The 20,374-nt window shown below is 41.7% G+C and overlaps 1 protein-coding gene and 1 pseudogene across 1 annotated transcript in view; one reads left to right on the top strand and one right to left on the bottom strand.

The window, feature by feature from the left end:
* Positions 1–3,402: 3,402 nt before the first annotated feature.
* LOC103082606 (NADH dehydrogenase (ubiquinone) complex I, assembly factor 6 pseudogene) lies at positions 3,403–4,386 on the bottom strand (annotated as a pseudogene).
* A 2,435-nt stretch (positions 4,387–6,821) lies between these two features.
* Positions 6,822–20,374, top strand: part of TMEM202 (transmembrane protein 202) — a 23,421-nt gene continuing 9,868 nt past the window's right edge. The window contains exons 1-5 of the mRNA XM_007461674.1: positions 6,822–6,902; positions 7,150–7,405; positions 12,787–12,936; positions 13,495–13,626; positions 14,243–14,386. Of these exons, the coding sequence (XP_007461736.1) occupies positions 6,822–6,902; positions 7,150–7,405; positions 12,787–12,936; positions 13,495–13,626; positions 14,243–14,386 (763 nt within the window). The remainder of the gene's footprint in view (positions 6,903–7,149; positions 7,406–12,786; positions 12,937–13,494; positions 13,627–14,242; positions 14,387–20,374) is intronic.

Below are 20,374 nucleotides of genomic sequence, written 5' to 3' on the forward strand. Positions count from 1 at the left end.
GTATCTAATAAAATTGTCAGATAAGCTCTAGCAAGATAGAAACAGGACACATGACTTCCACATCATTACAGAAAAAGAAGCTGGGTCATTCTGGAAAAATAAGAGGGGCAGGAGGAAGTAACATGAATATATAATTAACCGAAAATACAAACAATAAGAGGGTAGAAATAAGCCCAATCTATCTAAACTATCACCCTATGTGTAAATAGGTTAGATTCCCCCCATTAAAAGACGAAGACTCTCAAATTGAGCAAAGAACAGTTTAAATGTTGTTGATAAGAGACATTTTAAATGAAACCAAAATGATGACACTAAAAGAATGGTCTGAGATGTACCAGAAAAATGCAAACAAGAGAGCAAGGAAGGCATTTATTAACATGTGAAAAAACCCAAGACACACAGAAGTTAAATGGAACAAAGAAGAATATTTTTAATGATAAAAGGTACAATTCACAAAGAAGGTAGACATCATAAACCATTAGACACCTAACAAATATATATATAAAGCAAAAACCAGAAGAAACATAAGGGAAAAGAAAAAATTATAATCATAGTGAGACATTTAACATTTCTCTGAGAATATTTTATCAAGTGCAGAGAAAATAAGAATAGGGACATCTTGAATGGTATCATTAATGACTTCATTATAATAGGTATAGAATCTTATATCCCCCACAAATACATTTAAAATTCTGTGTATCATACGTTGTTATTAAATGTCCACAGGACATTTAGAAAAATTGGCAAAAAGGTAAGCATTACTTTTTTGAATTCCTATAGGACATGTTCTTTGACCATAATATATCAAAATTAAGGGGGAGAAAAAAATCTAAACATGTAGATATACTTATAAAATTCTAAGTAATTCTTGGGCCAACTATAAAAACAAATACTCCTAGAAGTATATCAGAAGAATAATATATCCTGTCCAAACATATTTTATTACAGGAATGCAAAACTAGTTAAACAATATGAAATGTATTAAGGCAATGTTTATGTTAAATAGGTTAAAAAAGAAAGACCATATTCTAGAGGTTCAGAAGGAATTTGATACAGCTATTCTAAATTAGAAATCTTGATGAAATAGAAATAGAATGAAACTTTTTTAACATGAAAATGAATGTACATGTGAAACAAAAAGCAATAGAGTTCATTCCACTAAAGTCAAGAGTAAGATAAGCATGCCCGCTCTCCTTAATAAAACTGTCTAATCAGTGCAATAAGACACATTTTGTAAAGGAAAAGACAGAATTATCATTATTTGCAGATGATATGATGTTTACTTAGAAAATTCAAGAGAATTATCCAAAGAAACTATTAGAATGAAAATAATTCAGTCAAGTGTCCTGATAAAAGATAAATACATAGAAAACGATAGCTTATTTTTATGTTAGCAATAACAAAGTAGGAAATAAAATGGAAATTTTTGATTCACAAAAGCAAGTGGGTTGGGCTTCCCTGGTGGCACAGTGGTTAAGAATCTGCCTGCCAATGCAGGGGACATGGTTTTGGGCCCTGGTCCAGGAAGATCCCACATGCTGCGGAGCAGCTAAGCCCGTGTGCCACAACTACTGAGCCTACACTCTAGAGCCTGTGAGCCACAACTACGACTAGAGACCGTGCTCCGCAGCAAGAGAAGCCACCGCAATGAGAAGCCCACGCACTGCAACTAGAGAGAGCCTGTATGCAGCAACGAAGACGCAACGAAGACCCAAAGCAACCAAAATAAATAAATAAATAAATTTATTTAAAAAAAAAAATGAGTTAATGTATGTAAAGCACCTAGCACAGTTCCTAGTAGATAAAGTTATATAAATAAGCTATAACAATAAAATATTGATTTTATAGATTCCTAGAGGTGAAATTAACCAAGACAAAAGAAACATTTTTAAGATTCTTGACTTAAAAAAAGATTCTTGATATATGTATCTAATTTTTTTAACTCTTTTGTTAAAGTATAGCATAAATATAGAACTCTGGTAATCAGTGCCCAGATCAAGAAATAGAACATCTCCAACACCCCAAAAGTCCCTTGCATGTCCCCTCCTAGTCCTTAGTCATTTTCCTCCCAAGGGTATTTCTGACTTCTGACAACTGATTTGCCAGTTTTGCCCTTCATTTGAGTGGAATCATACATATGCACTCTTTTGTGTCTGGCTTCTTTTGCTCAGCATGACGTTTATGAGATTTATCCATATTTCATGTGCTTGTAGATTACTCATATTGCTGTATAGTATTTCCTTGTATGAATGTACCACAATTTTCCATTCTTCTGCTGCTGGGCAACTGGGCAGTTCCCAGTTTGGGGCTATTATAAAAAGTGTTGCTGGGAGCACTATACATGTCTTTTGGTGGACATAAGGACACTTTCCTTTTGCATACCTACGAACATTGAAAAGGGCATGTGTTTATTCAGCTCCAGCAGATACTGCCAAGTAGTTTTTCAATGTGATTCTACCAATTTACGCTACCAAAAGAAGCGTACGAGAGTTCCAGTTGCTCCACATACTTACCAATACTTTTTCATTTGAGCCATTCTGATGGAAGTGTAGTGATATTGCATTGTGGTTTTAATTTGCATTTCCCTGATGACTAATGAAATTGAGCACCTTTTTATATGTTTATTGCCCATTTTGATGTCTCGCAAAGCATTAATTAAGGACTTTGCTCATTCTCCTAGTAGGTTGTTTTCTTTCCTATTGATTTGTAAGAGTTCTTAATATATTCTTGCTACAAGCCCTTTGTTAGATATAAACGTTGCAATATCTTACCCCATTCTGTGGATTGTCTTTTTACTCTCTCAGTGGTATCTTCCGGTGAACAGAAGTTCTTAAGTTCAGCATAATTCAATTTATCAAAATTTTCCTTTGTGGTTAATGCTTTTTCATGTCCTGTTTAAATAAGGCTTTGATAGCTAGCCTTCCTTCCTTCCTTCCTTCCTTCCTTCCTTCCTTCCTTCCTTCCTGCCTTTCTTCCTTCCTTCCTTTCTTGGCTGTGTTGGGTCTTAGTTGCAGCATGTGGACTCTTCGTTGCAGTGCATGGGCTTCTCTCTAGTTGTGGCATGCAGATTTTCTCTCTCTGGTCGTGGTGCGCAGGTTCCAGAGCACGTGGGCTCTGTAGTTTGCAGCACGTGGGCTCTCTCGTTGAGGCATCGGGGCTCAGTAGTTGTGACACGCAGGCTTAGTTGCCCCACAGCATGGGGGATCTTAGTTCCCCGACCGGGGATCTAACCCATGTCCCCTGCATTGGAAGGCGGATTCTTTACCACTGGACCGCCAGGGAAGTCCCTTGTGTCCTGTTTAAAAAAAGAAAAAATCTTGGTCTATTTCAAGATCACAAAGATGTTACATTACGTTTTTTCTAACCAAAATTGCTTTTTTTTTTCAGTACCATAAAATTATTTTAATATCTTTTTCTCTATGACTGAGTATACAAAGATAATGGAAGTAATGTATTTTTCTGCTATCAAGATGGGTAGAATATATCAAAATCCACCTATTGAATTTTCTTTAAATAGTCCTCCAAAGCATCCTGAAGAAAGGCAGGAAGTTTTCACTTTCACTTTGTGGAAGGAACTAGCATGCTTTAAGTACAAATATGCCTGGGTAGTAATGATGTATATTATGTCTCTCACATTTTTATCATTGGTTCTTCTGTAGAAAACCCTCTTGTGAAACACCATGTGCTGTATTTGTCAAACACACAAATATCTGAGGGAAGAAACACCGTTTTTCGGCCACTATGATAGGACATTGCTCTTACGTATATGACAATTCCTTGTGCTTTTCCAGTGTGACTTGTGGCATGATCTGCACCAAGATCCTTTATACCCAGTACTTCTAGTCTTAAATAAGGAAGAGAGCTCTGTGTGTTTTCTGCATAACTGTACAGTTTCTGTGTATTATGATATGCTGTGTCATCCAAACTTTTTTCTCCTTCCTCAATGATTTTTAGAAGCCATTTTTTGGTCAGATTATGTCTTTTGACAGCAGCTTCCCATCCACTTTTTCTTCTCAGTCCCTCATGTGGGGCCTTGGCTTTCCATCTTACTGGAGCTCTGTGAAGTCAATCTGGGGCCCAGAAACAGGGCCTGCTCTGCTGGTGTGCAGACCTGCTGTAGTTCAATAGCCACAGGCTGATGGGGCGGATTATCACAGTTTTTTTTTTCAAAACTGCATTCACATCAGTCCAATTGTTTTCTCAGAGGCCGAGTCTTTAATCAGCCTGAGCCAGTTCCACATCGAAGGCCCTCAATGCAAGAGCAGAGCTTTGGGATTCTGCAGGGAGCAGCAGGGAACATAAATAGCCATCATGATATTGTTTCTGCAACATCTCCACACAGTATCATTCTGTGCTCAAAGCACTCTGTCCACTGTCCGTGGCCATGCTTCCCCTGGGGCACCACCGGCCTGGAAGCAGAGGTGGTGGCACAGACTGGGGACCCCAAATTGCTTTTTAAAGTAGGGGAATCACAATATACACAGCCATAAGATGTGAATAAATGCTTGTTTTGTCATGTGCATCCCAGGCCCTAGCAAGTTCCAAGCTGACCTGAACATCTGCCTTTTTGGTAGTGCTGAAATAGGCCTGGGAGTTGAATGGTGCCTGACCTATTCCTTTAATAGCTAGAGGGTTGCATCATTTGCCAAATCCGACACTGTTCACAAAATGACCTCCTTACATCAGTATTATCTCTTTGGTAATGTGCTTGTTTAGTGCTGTTACTAGAGGGGTGAGGGGTGACGCATCCTTTCCATTAACACGAGTATTTCATCTATCTCACGGTGGCCTGTGCCAAGGCCATGCTCGAGCAATCTTGGAAAGACAGTTAAAACATAATAATAATAGATAGTATTTAGCAAGCACATATTAATTGCTCACCATTGATAGTATATTTATCAATAATATCAATATCCATCAATAATAATATTGTGCAGTTATGAAGGCACTGTGCTAAGAGTGTTATGTGTGTTATCTCATTTTATCTTCACGTTAATTCTATGAGACAGGAATGATTATTATCCCACTTTTAGAAATGAGGGAACTGAAGTTCAGTGAGGTTAAGGAAATTTCCCAAAGGAACTTGGCCAGTAAGTGTCGAAACTAAGTGCTCAACCAGGATGGAAACACAGGCCTGTCTAGTCACAGCCTATGTTAGCTCTCTAGCCATACACGTGTATCTAACAGATATGCTGTACAAGTCAGTTTGATGCAGCTGCAAAAGTCTTTCTTATAATCATGCCAGTAGGGCTAGAGTATCCCAGCAATTAAATCTTCACAATATAATTGCATAGCATGGCATAAGACTCTTTGTGATCTAGCCCATACCTCTATATGCAACCCTCAATCCTCATCTTTGATTTTGCACCCAGTAGAACCGCCCTGCTTCTGGTGCCTTGAGAACTTCATGGTGTTCATGGCTTTCTGCCTTGAGACATACTATCCTCTTTGTTTCACATTCCCTTCCACTTGTTTATTTGTCAAATTCCTTTAAAATCCAGCTAAGACATTGTCTTTTCCAGTAAACCTTCCCTAATTTCCCTCTGACAGTGTTAAACGTTCTGTTCTCTGTATCAACCTCTGTATTTAATATAAAAATGCGTTGCTCATTCATTCATTCAACATTAAATACTATTCTTTTCAGGCAGTAGGCTAAGTACTAGGAGACAGAGTCAAGTAACACTTTTGCAGAAGGAAGACTATGTTGCTAAAGCATGGACGTAACCTAGCTAGTCGTTCCCACCACAGCTGAAATAAAGAATAGGTTTCAACAAGTTGGGGTGGGTGGGGAGAGTGTATACTGGGAGGAAAGTGTGATGGGACATTCTGATTCAGCCCAAACTTAGGAAAACAAGAGTTGGTAATCCAGCCGGGCATTTGTTTGAATCAACGTTCATGCTGTGGAACAGGATGACATCTGTTCAGCATCTTGGATTGATTTTGAGCCCTTGTGGGGAAAGGAGTTAGGACCAATGCTGAGAGAGTTGTTTAAGAAGGAGATTTTGAGGTACTCTGGGTGTATGTTTTGCTGCTGTGGAGCCAGGGAAAGGCCAGCCTCTTCACTTCCACACAGAGCCCAACTCTGGTGCATTATCTTGAGGGGTAGCTTTCTGCACGTTGGCTGGTAGCCCCCTGGGGTAGGGATACTGGCATTTTTACAGGCCCTGTGTCAGCAGTGGCCTTGGCAGAGGCTGTACCCTTGAATGGCTTCATGCGTAGAGGGTATTGAAGAGGGGGAACCAGAGCAAAAAAGGAAAACAAGGGTGGATGCCGAATGAAGGCCTATGGCTGACAGACTGGTTCTTCCACCTATGAGATACACCTGGGGTCTTCCACGTAAAATTGGGGCAGGAACATGAATTCTGGGCTGCTGAGAGATATCTATATACATAAACATATTTATATTTATATATCTTGGTAGATTAAGATCATATAATCTTAAATTATAACCACAAACTATTGAGTCCTGGAGACATCTGAGTTATCCTTTTTTATTTGCTTTTAGGGAACGATGTCTTATTTATCTTTATGTCCCAGGACCTATCACGAAGCCTGACTGACACACAGCAACTGGTGACAAAATATTTGTGGATTTATTTAATAAAGGAGTTAGGAGGAGTCAGAGAAGGAGGGTGAAGAGCCTCACACATACATGCACATGCTTAGAACGTGATGATTTCTTCCTGGTCCGACCAGACCCAGAGTATGAAGCAGAAATGGGATCTTTGCGACAGTTTCCAACCCCTTTGGATTCTGTCCGTGTGTATGAGGACATGCTGAGACAAGTTCCGTGGCAGTTAGAACGTGAACTGGCTGCCAAGATGGAGAGGAAGGAACAATTAATCTTTACCTTCTACTGTCCCAAGGTTCCCAAAGTCAAGGGGTACCAGAAATACCAAAGGGTGAGGAGGTACCGAATTGTAGTTCAGATGGGAAGAGGACTTGTTTAAAGGCGGGTCTAGACAGAGTGTCCTAAAGATAGGGAAAAGATGACCCAGAAATGTTTGTTTTTTACAGAAGGGGTAGGGAAAGCTATCCACCAATCGAACCCACATGGGGTTACTTGAGGCAGAAAAGAGCAGGAGACCCTGGGGGTCAATGGTTATCTTTTTGGGTAGGCAATATCTTCCTCATCCCTCATCCTTGTAGCCTACCCTCCCCACCAACCAACATCCGAGTGCCTCGATGCCACCCCAGAGGCTGCAGCAGCATGTGGATCAGACACACACCTACATCCGAATGTTCTGTGGCAGCCTCTGTGGTTTTAGCCTCCTAATGCTGATCTGCGTGTCCCCACTGAACTGGGTGCAGTTCCTGGTGATCAACAACGGCCTTGAGCTCTACGCAGGACTCTGGATCTCATGCACCCATGAGCTGTGCTGGAGCCACACACCCAAGCCACCCTGTGAGTGCCACTAAATTGAATGCCACAGGCCCCACAGTTCCAGAGTTTTCTGCCACAATGGCCCTTCATCTTTCTTCCTCCAAGATCTTTTGCCCCTAACCTCTCCAAGTCTAGGAGGGATCTCAGCCAGATTGTGAACATGGCTGTTCTTCTCTTTGGTGTCCTTGGTGTACCCTTTCTCCCTCCTACCCCAGGTTGTTTCCTCTCCCAAATTATGAGTTGATAGTCTCTTTACCCTCTGGGAAGAACTCGTTTGTCATTTATGAGCTGTTCCTGTGATGCAAAGAGATTGTTATTCTAATGTGGTTCACAGAAACAGAAGTGATTGATCATAGCTGGGAGATAGAGCAAAGTGTCTCAACCTCCATCAGATTTAACTTTCAAGGTCAGTTTGTTCTTATGCTAGCAACAGAAGAGAAGTTAAATGCATGTCAGATATGTAGTATAACAAATGCCAGCTATTTAGAGAATAAATTGTCAAATTTTATGTGAATTTAAGTAAATCTGAAGTTGCAACACATAATATTTAAAAATAAATGTCTAAGGCTAGAAGATACCATATGCATGAGGCTTTTCAACCAGAACTAAGACTTAGAGGAAAGCTAAAACTACACTAAACACTTTCCCCAACATCTGCAAGAGAAACATTTACACAAAGAACAGGTATTGCGAAAGAAAACATACATGAGTAAAGTGTTTATTTCACTTCTTAGATAAACAGGAGTCCCAGATTTGGGGGGAGGGGGGACCTAGGCCCAACCCTGAAGTGGAGCATCACTTATTTGGCGTGGGCTCACGCTTTGTATTTGGAACTAAGGAGCGGGATCGTAAAGCGAGATCTTCGGAAGAAACTAAAATCAAAGGCAGGCAGAGAATTCAACTGCATCTTCAACTGAAAATAAAAACTAGAGAAAATAATTGCAACAAATATGAAAGATAAAATGTTAATGGCCTTAATATATATATATATGTATATATATATAAGATATACAAATTATTATTATAAAAAAGACAAACACCCCAATAAATAAATTTTTTGTAAACAATTCACAAAACAGAGACTACAGATGTCTAATAAACATGGGATAAATGACTTTAACCTCAGTCAGCCATTAAAGAATGGCAAATCAAATGAACGATGAGATAGGATTTTTCAGCCATGACATTAAAAGAGATTTGTAAATGGTAATACACAATGCTGCACACTCCCATACATGCTGAGGACACATAAATAGGAACAACCAAAGCAATATGATTATGTGCATCCAGAGATTTACACTCACTAATTCCATTTCTAGAGAAATGGAGTGAGAGATATAGGCATAAAAAGCTGCAATTATATTTATGTAACCCAGGCTAAACCTCAGGCCTTGAGATTATTATTTAAATCTTTAATGAGTCAGAATCTTGAAATGTCACTTAAAGCAGTTTATTTCTTGGAGCCTTGAATTCACCTATGAGGCCAACTGTTAATCGTTTGGAGAATGTCAACTAAGTGAGTCCTTAAGTACACAATTGTAAGTCAAGTATCCACCCTGTTTCCAGTGTTAACTAGTCCTAATTCTAGGTTCAGTAATCAGTCTGCAATACAGATCTCATAAGGAATTCCCCAAATAAAATCAGTATGTCCAGGCCTCATCAGCCTGTAACAATAATATGTTATTATTGCCCAAATAGATTATTGCCCAAGTTCAAGAACTTCAAACTTTTACCTACTGGATTACAAGAATTTAGCTCCCTCTCCCATGGAGTCCCCAGTCATTTCTTTTCTTTTTTTTTTTTTTATAAATTTACTTATTGGCTGCATTGGGTCTTCATTCCTGCACGGGGGCTTTCTCTATTTTCAGAGCGCGGGGCCTACTGTTTGTTGTGGTGCGCGGGCTTCTCATTGTGGTGGCTTCTCTTGTTGCGGAGCATGGGCTCTAGGCACGCGGGCTTCAGTAGTTGTGGCACACAGGCTCAGTAGCTGTGGCTCACGGGCTCTAGAGCGCAGGCTCAGTAGTTGTGGCACAAGGGCTTAGTTGCTCTGTGGCATGTGAGATCTTCCCGGACCAGGGCTTGAACCTGTGTCCCCTGCATTGGCAGGTGGATCCTTAACCACTGTGCCACCAGGGAAGCCCCCCAGTCGTTTCTGAGACTTTCACTGGGGCTGTCTCAAGTGGGCTCAAGTACATGTGTGCTCACGTTCCTCTGTCCTGGACTTACTTCATCGTTCCTCTGCCTCTGTCTTCCCCTGGTTCTAGATAACTGATAGCCTCTGTGCCGTAGCTATTGGTAATGGGATGAAGAAAGGATGGGAGTAAAGGACACCATCCTTCACTTTTACTGCTAGGTCTCAGTGTGGAACAGACCTTTCTGCTAATTTCCCCCATAGCATAGGTGAGATCAGACCATAATGTAAAAGAATGTGTTGCCACAGAGAGCAACTTGAGCTGTCTTTTTTGCAGAGGGTGGGGAAGAAAGCATAGGTCTTTGGTCCAGAGCCAGGACCCCAGGAACCATCACACAATAAACACCCACAAGCTGTGTAGGGATGATTTATTCTGATGTACCAACTGGTTACAAGGGAATCTAAATCCTAAGAAGATTTCAAAGCTTCCTCTCCAGGGTTCTGGGTATCCATCCAGGATCTTTTCTATTCTTACTGAGACATACAAGTAAGGCCTTTTATTCATGGGTAAGCTGCTATAAAGACTGTTGTTTAAAAGCTGAAATAGGATTTGCTCTTACAGGAGGTAGAGGCTTGAATTCACCCTTCAGACCTTAGTTTTGTTTTGTTACATGAATTTTAAAAGACTATGAAGTTAGCCAAATGCAGCTGTTTTAGACTCTGAAGCTAAGTGTTTAGTTAGTTTGGTTAGATAATTTTTGTGTATCATTATGACTGGTAGACTTGGTTCCTTTGAGGCGTTAGACTGTACTATGCTGCAGATATTTAGTTGTTTCTGTGGACTTGTGAGTGATCTTGTTTATGGAGTTTTCAGGAGGTGAGCAGCTAAGACTGAGAAGATCGTAAGAAAAACGTGAAGGTCCATTCTTCCCCTCATGGTAGAAGAAAGGCTGGACTGTAACATATCTTAGACAGGAGTTGGACTGGATATCTTAGTACTCTTTTGTTTTCTAAATATCAGAACCCATTTGAAATAGCATAAGCTAAAGAGTGAACTTCTTTATAATGACTCAGAAGCATCTCATAGACTCCCAAAGGCAGGAAGTTTTCTGGACCTCAGGGAATTCCAGAAGAGGCTGTGATCTCAGGCAAAGAAAATCAAGCCAGCCAGTCACTCAGTCTCTCCAGAGCTCCTTTGTCACTCAACTTTGTTTATGCTTTATTTATCTCTACAGCTCAGCTTTTCCTGTTTATTAGTATGTAAGTGCCTGAAAAAGGGGATGTACCAGGCTAGCTTTATATCTTCTTGGTTCAAGCAAGCAAAAGAGGAAATTAGCATCAATCAGTCCCAAATCCAGATATCCAAAGATCAGAGTTAAATTGGTACCCTTCCTTGGTCCTACTAGCTATAGTCAAGGGAGCTATAGGCAAGGATCCAGGGCTCTAGACAGGGACTGCTAAAGCCCATGGGGGACTGGGGGCTCGATACTGCAAAAGATGCCTATCACACTGGGCTTCATGCAGCTCAGTCTAGGCTGATGGTTCTGACTGGCTAATTCTGAATGACCCAGTTTTCAGAAAACATGCTGCGCTTGGGTTATCATGTTTTAACGTGGCTAACTTGTTGGGGCCACATAGCACCTGACCTCTGTGGGTAGGAGTGTGGTTTCTCTTAATAGAAATTACTGTTATTGATTGTGTTAGCCAGTGATGTGTTCTAGAGAACAAAATAAAACTTAGGCAGTTTGTCAACTGGGATAAGCTTGGTACTCTTCTCTCTAGGTTACTTGGAAGATGGACTTGGATTCTTAGACATTGAAGTGCTTAGAGAACTTTCAGTGGTAGGGATGACCTGGCCCTTGTTACATTGAGACAGAAAATAAGCTAGACCAGGAGGCATCTTATAAAGCAGCGGTCCCCAACCTTTTTGACACCAGGGACCGGTTTTCGTGGAAGACAATTTTTCGAGGTGGGGGAATGGTTCAGGCGGTAATGTGAGTGATGGGGAGCGGCAGATGAAGCTTCGCTTGCTCGTCTGCTGCTCACCACCTGCTGTGTGGCCCGGTTCCTAACAGGTGCCCAGGGGTTGGGGACCCCTGCTATAAAGGATATTGAAGATAGTGGCGGATCCGTGGTATCTCAGAAACATACATCTACGTGTAATTGTAAGTTACTCTATTTCTTAAATCTTCTGTAAAACATTGCTGAGGAAGTCAAGGGAAGGATCTATTCCATGTTAGGGATATGGTAGCCAAAAGTATGGGTTGGCATGCTCCCTATTCTCTCTTACCAACATCCAATCTGAAGGGGCAGAGCCAAAGAGAGCAGAGCTCTGGAGCCAAGAGATAAGAGAGAGAAGGAGTGTTGTGGCACTAGGGTAAGGGCATTGGAGCAAAAGAACGTTAGCAGACCTGTCCTCAAACACATGTGAGATGGGACCTTGAGAGACTCTCAGGAAAAAAAAGAGACATTTGTGGGGTGTTAAATTCCTGCAGTCCAGTAAATTGGGTCTTGAAATCATTACAGTATGGGAGTTCAGGTAAATGTGACTTCATTTTATAGTCACAGGCTGACAGGGACTGTACATGCCAGATACATTTGAAAGAGAAAAAACAAATAGAAACAAACTCCAACAATGATAAAATCATTAAGCAAAGTACGTTGATATGATAGACTGTCTTGCAGCTATTAAATATGATGTTTACAGCAGATGATCTGGGAAAAATCTTACCATATAATCCTCTTAAAAATCACGAAATTCAGTATCATATCCACTGTGTACAGAGGATAGAAAAATACCAGAAAGAAACCAAATAAAATGCTAACAATGGTTGTCTTTGGGTAGTGGGATTGTGGCTGATATTCTTGCTGCTTCTTGGTACTTTTCTAGTCTCTCCAGTGCTTATATTGAACATGTATTACTTTTAGAATTAGAATTAGGAACAAGAAAAAGTTTAAATTTGTGTTGTGATGTTAGAGTCACACCTCTTATAAGCTAGTTTACATCTAAGTTAATGTGTTAATGTACCCAGAACTATTTGTATATTACCTTTAGTTCTACAGTGAAGGTTTTGCCTTCATAGTGAAAAATTCCAAGTATCAATGAAGAGCTGGGAAAGAAGATCCTTATTTGTGCCCTGGATGCCACATAGCAAGCTCAGCTTCACCCTCTTTCGTCTTCACTCCCTTCTCTAAGACTCTGTCTGGTTTTCTTAAGGAGAGGTCCCCCACTGGACTAACCAGGCCTATCCTTTCTCCATCTCCTTGGCAGATTACCTCCAATATTCCAGGGCCTTCTTCCTCATCTCTGTCCTCACCATACTTGTTGCTCTTGGCTGGCTCTTCAGATCTTGCCTCCCTAGAAGAGGAAGAATGACTCCTAACTTGGATCTGAAGGTATCCATGCTCAGCTTCATCTCAGGTACAGACCTAGATGGCACGGTCATACTAAGGTAAAATTGTTGAGGGAACATAGTTCCTCTGTGTGGGCTTTCATCCTCTTTTTCTTGTCCCTTTTCTCTTCTTCATTATTACATCAAGTTGCCATCTACCTGCCTTGTCTTATTGTATAAAACATCCATTAGTGGGCTTCCCTGGTGGCGCAGTGGTTGAGAGTCCACCTGCCGATGCAGGGCACACGGGTTCGTGCCCCGGTCCGGGAAGATCCCACATGCCGCGGAGCGGCTGGGCCCGTGAGCCATGGCCACTGAGCCTGCGCGTCCGGAGCCTGTGCTCCACAACAGGAGAGGCCCCAACAGTGAGAGGCCCGCGTACCGCAAAAAACAACAACAACAAAAAACATCCATTAGTTAACTTATGCCAGACCCCTTCTCTCTCCCACCTTGGTCAGTCCTTGGATTCTTATCATCTTGGTCCTTTCTATACGATATGGTGTCTGGAAGTAGACGAAGAGTTGGGGGTGGCTGTCGAGGCAGATTGAAGACACTAAGGGATATGGCGTATTTTCTTCTGCTCCTAGCCTCCTGCTTGCTCCTCTGCCTCATCCTATTTCTGGCACAGGTTCACTGGCATTCTAGGGATGCCATGGAATCAGCTCTCCTATGGACGTATCATATTAATTGGGGGAGTGACTTCTTATACATGTTTGCTGGTGAGTCAGTCCCCTCCCTGCTTTATGCTAGAAGGATAGAAGGGGAAATCACTTCTTGGAAGGGAGGTGGAATCTAAGAGAAATAGAAACACTAACTGTTCCTGTTAAGAACACTTATACATCTAGAAGCAGAGTGGTATGGTAAAGAAAGCACGGATTGGGAATTCCCTGGTGGTCCAGTGGTTAAGACTCTGTGCTTCCACTGCAGTGGGTGCGGGTTGGATCACAGGTTGGGGAACTAAGATCCCGCATGCCGCGTGACGTGGCCAAAAAGCAAAAAAAAAAAGCATGGATTTTGGAGTCTGAAGTTAGAATTAGTAAACTGTTCTACCACTAACTGAGGCACAGACAGGTTGAGTAACTTGCTTAAGACAACACAGAAAGTAGTGAAACTATGATTCGCATCCAGGAGGTTCTAGCTTTGTTCCAACCATGTAAGAAGTACAATAGTGAAATGGAAGCACAGAAGGATAATGGAAGCCTGCTGGGGGAAGGAGGGTTGACTTCACTGAAAAGAGGCATTTTGAGCTGAGTATTTAAAGAATGAGCTAGAATTTTAAAAGCCAAAAGGCCATCTGTCTCTTGAAACTCACCTCGAATTCTTCTCTTCCCCTAGGGATTATCTCCTTCCTCAACCACATAACTTCCAGATCTCCCCTTGATCAAAATATCACTGCAGTTCCCATAGACAAGTCAAGGCTGGGGATTGGTCCAGTGACTACAGTATCGCCTGCTGAAGATGCTGGGTCAGAATCTACACGTGAGAAAGAGAAAAAACTATCAAGTACAGAACTGTGATGGTGATAGGGTAACCCAACTACGTCCTGCCTTAAAACAGGGGGGGAGAAGCTAACTGAGTAGGGAATGATTGTGCAGATTCGAGGAAACTCCCCTAATACCATGGCCACATTACTGAAGGAGAGAGCATTAAAGCTGCTGAAATGTCCTTTGTGTATGTTGCATCTAAAATATGTATGATAGTCATAAAGAAAATAATGAAAACTCACCCGAGAAAAAGTTTCTAAAAGAAAACATCAGTGTTTAGGGTCATGAATGAAAGAAACTAGCAATAGATGCAATGCGTGGATCAGAGCTCTCTTTGGGCATCAGGGATTTCATAGACCAGAATGGTCAATGTAGAAAAATGTCACCAAATTTTGTTTGAAATTTTCTTTGTTGTGTGTGGCTTTGGGAATACCCAGGATGGAAGGCATTTGAACAATATTGTTGAATCTAATTGGCGATCATTACCAGAAATGGAATGAACAACAATGGAGATAATACCTACCACCCAAAGGAGGTGAGAGGTGCTGGGTAGATTCTGGGGAATCCATGACATCCCACTTCTTATGACGATTGGTAATTTGAAAACCTTGCAGTCTATTAGGTAAACCAACTGCTTCTCCCTAAGCTAGAGGTTATGTTGACCAAGCTTCCATAAACTCTCTGAAATTCTATACAAAACTTGTGTATGCCCTTTTCTGTGAAGAGGGCCATACATTCAATCAGATTCTTGATAGGCCTGTGAGTCTTTTGATTCCTTAGATTATGTTTTACTGAGCCAAATGAGGCTAAAGGACTTTCTTCAGCCTAAGTATATACATGGACAAAGTTAAAAACTTTTTCCATGCTTTTTATACTGTTTAAAACTGAGTAAGGGTGGGGAAATTCAGGCAATCACATAGATCTTTTGATGGCTAAAGATCCCTTTTAAACTTAGACCAGATTCCATGCAGAAGGTCCCTGACCTTCATCTTGTCCTTTATTCCTTTAGTAGCTGCCACTACTCTTTTGTTTGTTGAGGTCCATTCTTCTTCTTCTCGAACCTGGCAATGGAATGGACTATAGCGTCCAGTTTCACCCCTTGCTAAGTCCAGGACTTCCCTGGTGGAGCAGTGGTTAAGAATCCACCTGCCGGGCTTCCCTGGTGGCGCAGTGGTTGAGAGTCCGCCTGCTGATGCAGGGGACGCTGGTTCGTGCCCCGGTCCGGGAAGATCCCACATGCCGCGGAGCGGCTGGGCCCGTGAGCCATGGCCGCTGAGCCTGCGCGTCCAGAGCCTGTGCTCCGCAAGGGGAGAGGCCACACAGTGGGAGGCCCGCGTAAAGCAAAAAAAAAAAAAAAAAAGAATCCACCTGCCAATGCAGGGGACACGGGTTCGATCCCTGGTCCAGGAAGACCCCACATGCCGCGGAGCAGCTAAGCCCGTGCGCCACAACTACGGAGCCTGCGCTCTAGACCCCGCCAGCCCCAGCTGCTAAGCCTGTGAGCCACAACTACTGAAGCCCGCACGCCTAGAGCCCGTGCTCTGCAGCAAGAGAAGCCCCTGCAATGAGAAGCCCATGCACTGCAACAAAGAGTAGCCCCCGCTCACCATAACTAAAGTCTGCGTGCAGCAACAAAGATCCAACGCAGCCAAAAATTTTAAAGCTAAATTAATTAATTTTAAAAAAAGATAAGCCCTGGGATCCTTTTGTTTTAATTTAGAGAGTCACTGGTAACCTTTGTAGAAAACAAACTTAACAGTTCTTATAATCCTGGTCCCTGGTCAGTCATTCCCAAACATTTCCAGATGATGACCAGAAGACTGTTAGGTTAATACTTCTGCTTTGATTCCTAAAGGTAGGAGTTTAGCAGCACATGCATGTGTGCACCCACCCATAGAGACACACACAAAAGCTCGTATATACACACACCCCATTTTGACCCTGCCTTAGAAAACCCTTTTCTCCATGTTGGCTCCTTTTCTCCATATTGGCGATCTTAGTTATTGCAGAGTGACTGGTGTCTCGTTACTTCAAGGGGCCTCGTTTCAGAGGCTCTTCAGGCTGTTCCTGGGCCTTTGTTTGGTTGTAAGAATAGACATGTAGTCAAGTCCAACTCCCCCTCCTCCCATCACCACTCACCTGCTAAGTATATCCCACATATTGACTAATTAAGAACTTACTGAGTTCACAAGCATTATTTATAATTCAGTTTGAATACTATAATTATATGACTAAATTGACAGGGAGCTGAGTACTGATGACTCTTCAGGGAATGGAAGTTTTAAGTGGGGTGAGAAGAAGGAAGCAGGTGTGAATGAGAAGGGAGGATGCTAGGTATTCAGAGAGTAACGATCAAGACCCTGGCTATTACAGGAGAATAGGCAATAATTATAACTAAGTTTCTACTTTACTATCAGAGAATGATCTTTAAGCATAGTCTTTTGCTGCTCCTTTAGAAACTGAATGCTCTATTTTCTTCTCTCTTTCTTTGCTTGTAGAAAATTCCTTAAAAAAACTTAAGTAGACTTCCAATAAGATAGCTCATTAAATGACCCTTTGATATATCCCTTCTGCTCCAGATACATTACATGATAGATGAAGTGGAGAGGGATTCTGGGGGTGAGGGGGGATATATATGTATAGCCAGGTCAAAACAAGACAAGCATTTTCACAGACTGGAAAAGTAATAAAACCCACAAAGCTATGATTGAGTTAAGCCATAGCCTTAATGGGCTCTAAGTCCAAAAGTAAGCAGAGGTGAACAGGAAGACAGGAAGACAGGTCCTGTGGAGTGAAAAGGACCAGAAGTGCTTCTCAAGATATGGACTAGAGGGCTTCCTTGGTGGCGCAGTGGTTGAGGGTCCGCCTGCCGATGCAGGGGACACGGGTTCGTGCTCCGGTCCAGGAAGATCCCACATGCCGCGGAGCGGCTGGGCCCGTGAGCCATGGCCGCTGAGCCTGCACGTCCGGAGTCTGTGCTCCGCAACGGGAGAGGCCACAACAGTGAGAGAGGCCCGCATATCGCAAAACAAAAAAAAAGATATGGACTAGAACCAGATTCACAGCTCTAGCTCAAACTAGGGACTTAAGAAAAGAAGCTGAGGGCTTCCCTGGTGGCGCAGTGGTTAAGAATCTGCCTGCCATTGCAGGGGACATGGTTTTGAGCCCTGGTCCAGGAAGATCCCACATACCGTGGAGCAACCAAGCCCGTGCGCCACAACTACTGAGCTTGCACTCTAGAGCTCACGAGCCACAACTACTGAGCCCACGCACCACAACTACTGAAGTCCACCTGCCTAGAGCCCGTGCTCCACAACAAGAGAAGCCACCGCAATGAGAAGGCCATGCACTGTAACGAAGAGTAGCCCCCACTCACTGCAACTAGAGAAAGCCCGCATGCAGCAACGAAGACCCAACACAGCCAAAAAATAAATAAAATTTTAAAAAAAGAAAAGAAAAGAAGCTGAACAAAAGCTACTGCCAAGCACAGACTGGGGCTGTAGCTTATTTGGAACCACAGACCAAAAGAGGTAAAAGGACACAAGTACAACCTTGCTCAACCAAGCAGTGCATTGGTTCATTAATTTGGTCAGAACAGAACAGGAAATCTGAAATACCATGTTATGAGACCTGACTCTGGAGTGGGTCCTTTGGCCAAAGTAAGGAAACCCCAAAACTACCAGATGGAATGAGTATAGAAGGAATGAAAGAAACAAAAAAGCCAGCAAAATTATTTTGGTACCTGCGAATAGGAATTCCACATGTAAAGAAATGTTCATTTCATTTCACTGATTATCTGCTCTAATTTTTATAAATATTTTTCATTTATATCTACTCTAATTTTTATTAATTTTTTCCTTCTGCTTCCTTTGCATTTAATTTGCCCTTCTTTTTCTAGTTTCCTAAGGTGGAAGCATAGGTTATTGATTTTAGATCTTTTTTCTTTACTAATACATGCATTCAATACTATAAATTTCCCTCGAAGCACTGCTTTCACTGCACCCCACAAATTTTGGCCAGTTGTATTTTCATTTAGTTCACACTATTTTAAAATTTCTCTTTAAAAAAAATTTCTCTTGAAGTTCCTTCTTTGATCCATGTGTTGTTTAGAAGTGTGTTATTTAATCTCCAAGTGTTTGGGGATTTTCCAGCTATCTTTCTAATGTTGAATTTTAGTTTAATTCCATCATGATCTGGGAGCATACATGGTATAATTTTAATATTTAAAAAATTTTAAGGTGTGTTTTATGGCCCAGAGTGTGGTCCATCTTAGTGAATATTCCACATGAGCTTAAGAAAAATTCTCCTGCTGTTGGATGAAGTAGTCTAGAGTTGGCAGTTATGTCCAGTTGATTGATGGTGTCCTCACTCATGTTCTGCCTGCTAGATCTGTCCATTTCTGAAGAGTATTGTAGTCTCCAACTATGATAATGGATTAATCTATTTCTTCTTGCAGTTTTATCAGTATCTGCCTCATATTCTTTTGTTAGGCGCATACACATTAAGATAGCTGTGTCTTAAAATATTGACCCTTTCATCATTATGTAACACCCTTCTTTCTCCCTTATAACTTTACTTTCTCTAAAGCCTGCTCTTTCTGAACTTAATTAATAAAACTACTCCTGCTTTCATTTGATTAGTGTTAGCATGGTATATTTCTTCATCCCTTTACCTTTTATCTATGTGTGTCTTTTTATTTAAAGTGGGCTTCTTTTAGATAGCATAGAGTGGGGTGCTGCTTTTTTATTCACTCTGAAAATCTCTGTTTTCTAATTGGCATATTTAGACCATTGATGTTTAAACTGATTTTTGATATGATTGGATTAATATCTACAATGTTTGTTACTATTTTCTATTTGTCGCCCTTGTTTATTGCTCCTATCTTTGTCTTCCACTCTTTTTTTTGTCTTTTTTGGTTCTAATTGAGCATATTATATGATTCCATTTTCTGTCTTTTCATAGCATATTAGTTATGCTTCTTGTTTTTATTACTTTTTTTTTTTTTTTTGCGGTACGTGGGCCTCTCACTGTTGCGGCCTCTCCCGCTGCGGAGCACAGGCTCCGGACACGCAGGCTCAGCGGCCATGGCTCACGGGCCTAGCCGCTCCGCGGCATGTGGGATCTTCCCAGACCAGGGCACGAACCCATGTCCCCTGCATCGGCAGGCGGACTCTCAACCACTGTGCCACCAGGGAAGCCCATAGTGGCTATCCTTGAGTTTGCAAAATCCATTTACAACTAATCCAACTTCCACTTTCAAATAACACTACTGCTCACAGGTAGTGCAGGTACCTAATAATAACAAAATAATCCTAACTCCTCTCTACTGTTACTTATACCATTGCTGTCATTAATTTCACTCAAACATAAGCATATGGGTGTATAGACACATAAGCATATATAAGTGATAAATTGTTGATGTTATTTTGAACAAACTGTTACCTGCTATGTCAATTAAGAATAAGAAAAATGAAAGTGTTTATTTTACCTTCACTTATTCCTTTTCTTATGCCCTTCCTTTCTTTATATAGATTAAAGTTTCTGACCTGTATCATTTTCCTTCTCTCTGAAGAACTTCATTTAAAATTTCTTGCAAGGCAGGTTTATTGACAACAAATTCTGTCAATTTTAGTTTGGGAAAGCCCTTATTTCTCCTTCACTTTTGTTTTTTTAAATTTATTTTTGGCTGCATTGGGTCTTCGTTGCTGCACGAGGGCTTCCTCTAGTTGTGACGACTGGGGGCTCTTCTTTGTTGCGGTGCGTGGGCTTCTTATTGCGGTGGCTTGTCTTTGTTGTGGAGCACGGGCTCTAGGCACGGGGGCTTCAGTAGTTGCGGCACTCAGGCTCAGTAGTTGTGGCTTGTGGGCTCTAGAACACAGGCTCAGTAGTTGTGGCGCATGGGCTTATTTGCTCCATGGCATGTGGGATCTTCCCGGACCAGGGCTTGAACCCATGTCCCCCGCATTGGCAGGGGGGTTCTTTT

Source organism: Lipotes vexillifer, unplaced genomic scaffold (assembly GCF_000442215.2).
Source record: "Lipotes vexillifer unplaced genomic scaffold, Lipotes_vexillifer_v1.1 scaffold962, whole genome shotgun sequence".
NCBI lineage: Eukaryota > Metazoa > Chordata > Mammalia > Artiodactyla > Lipotidae > Lipotes > Lipotes vexillifer.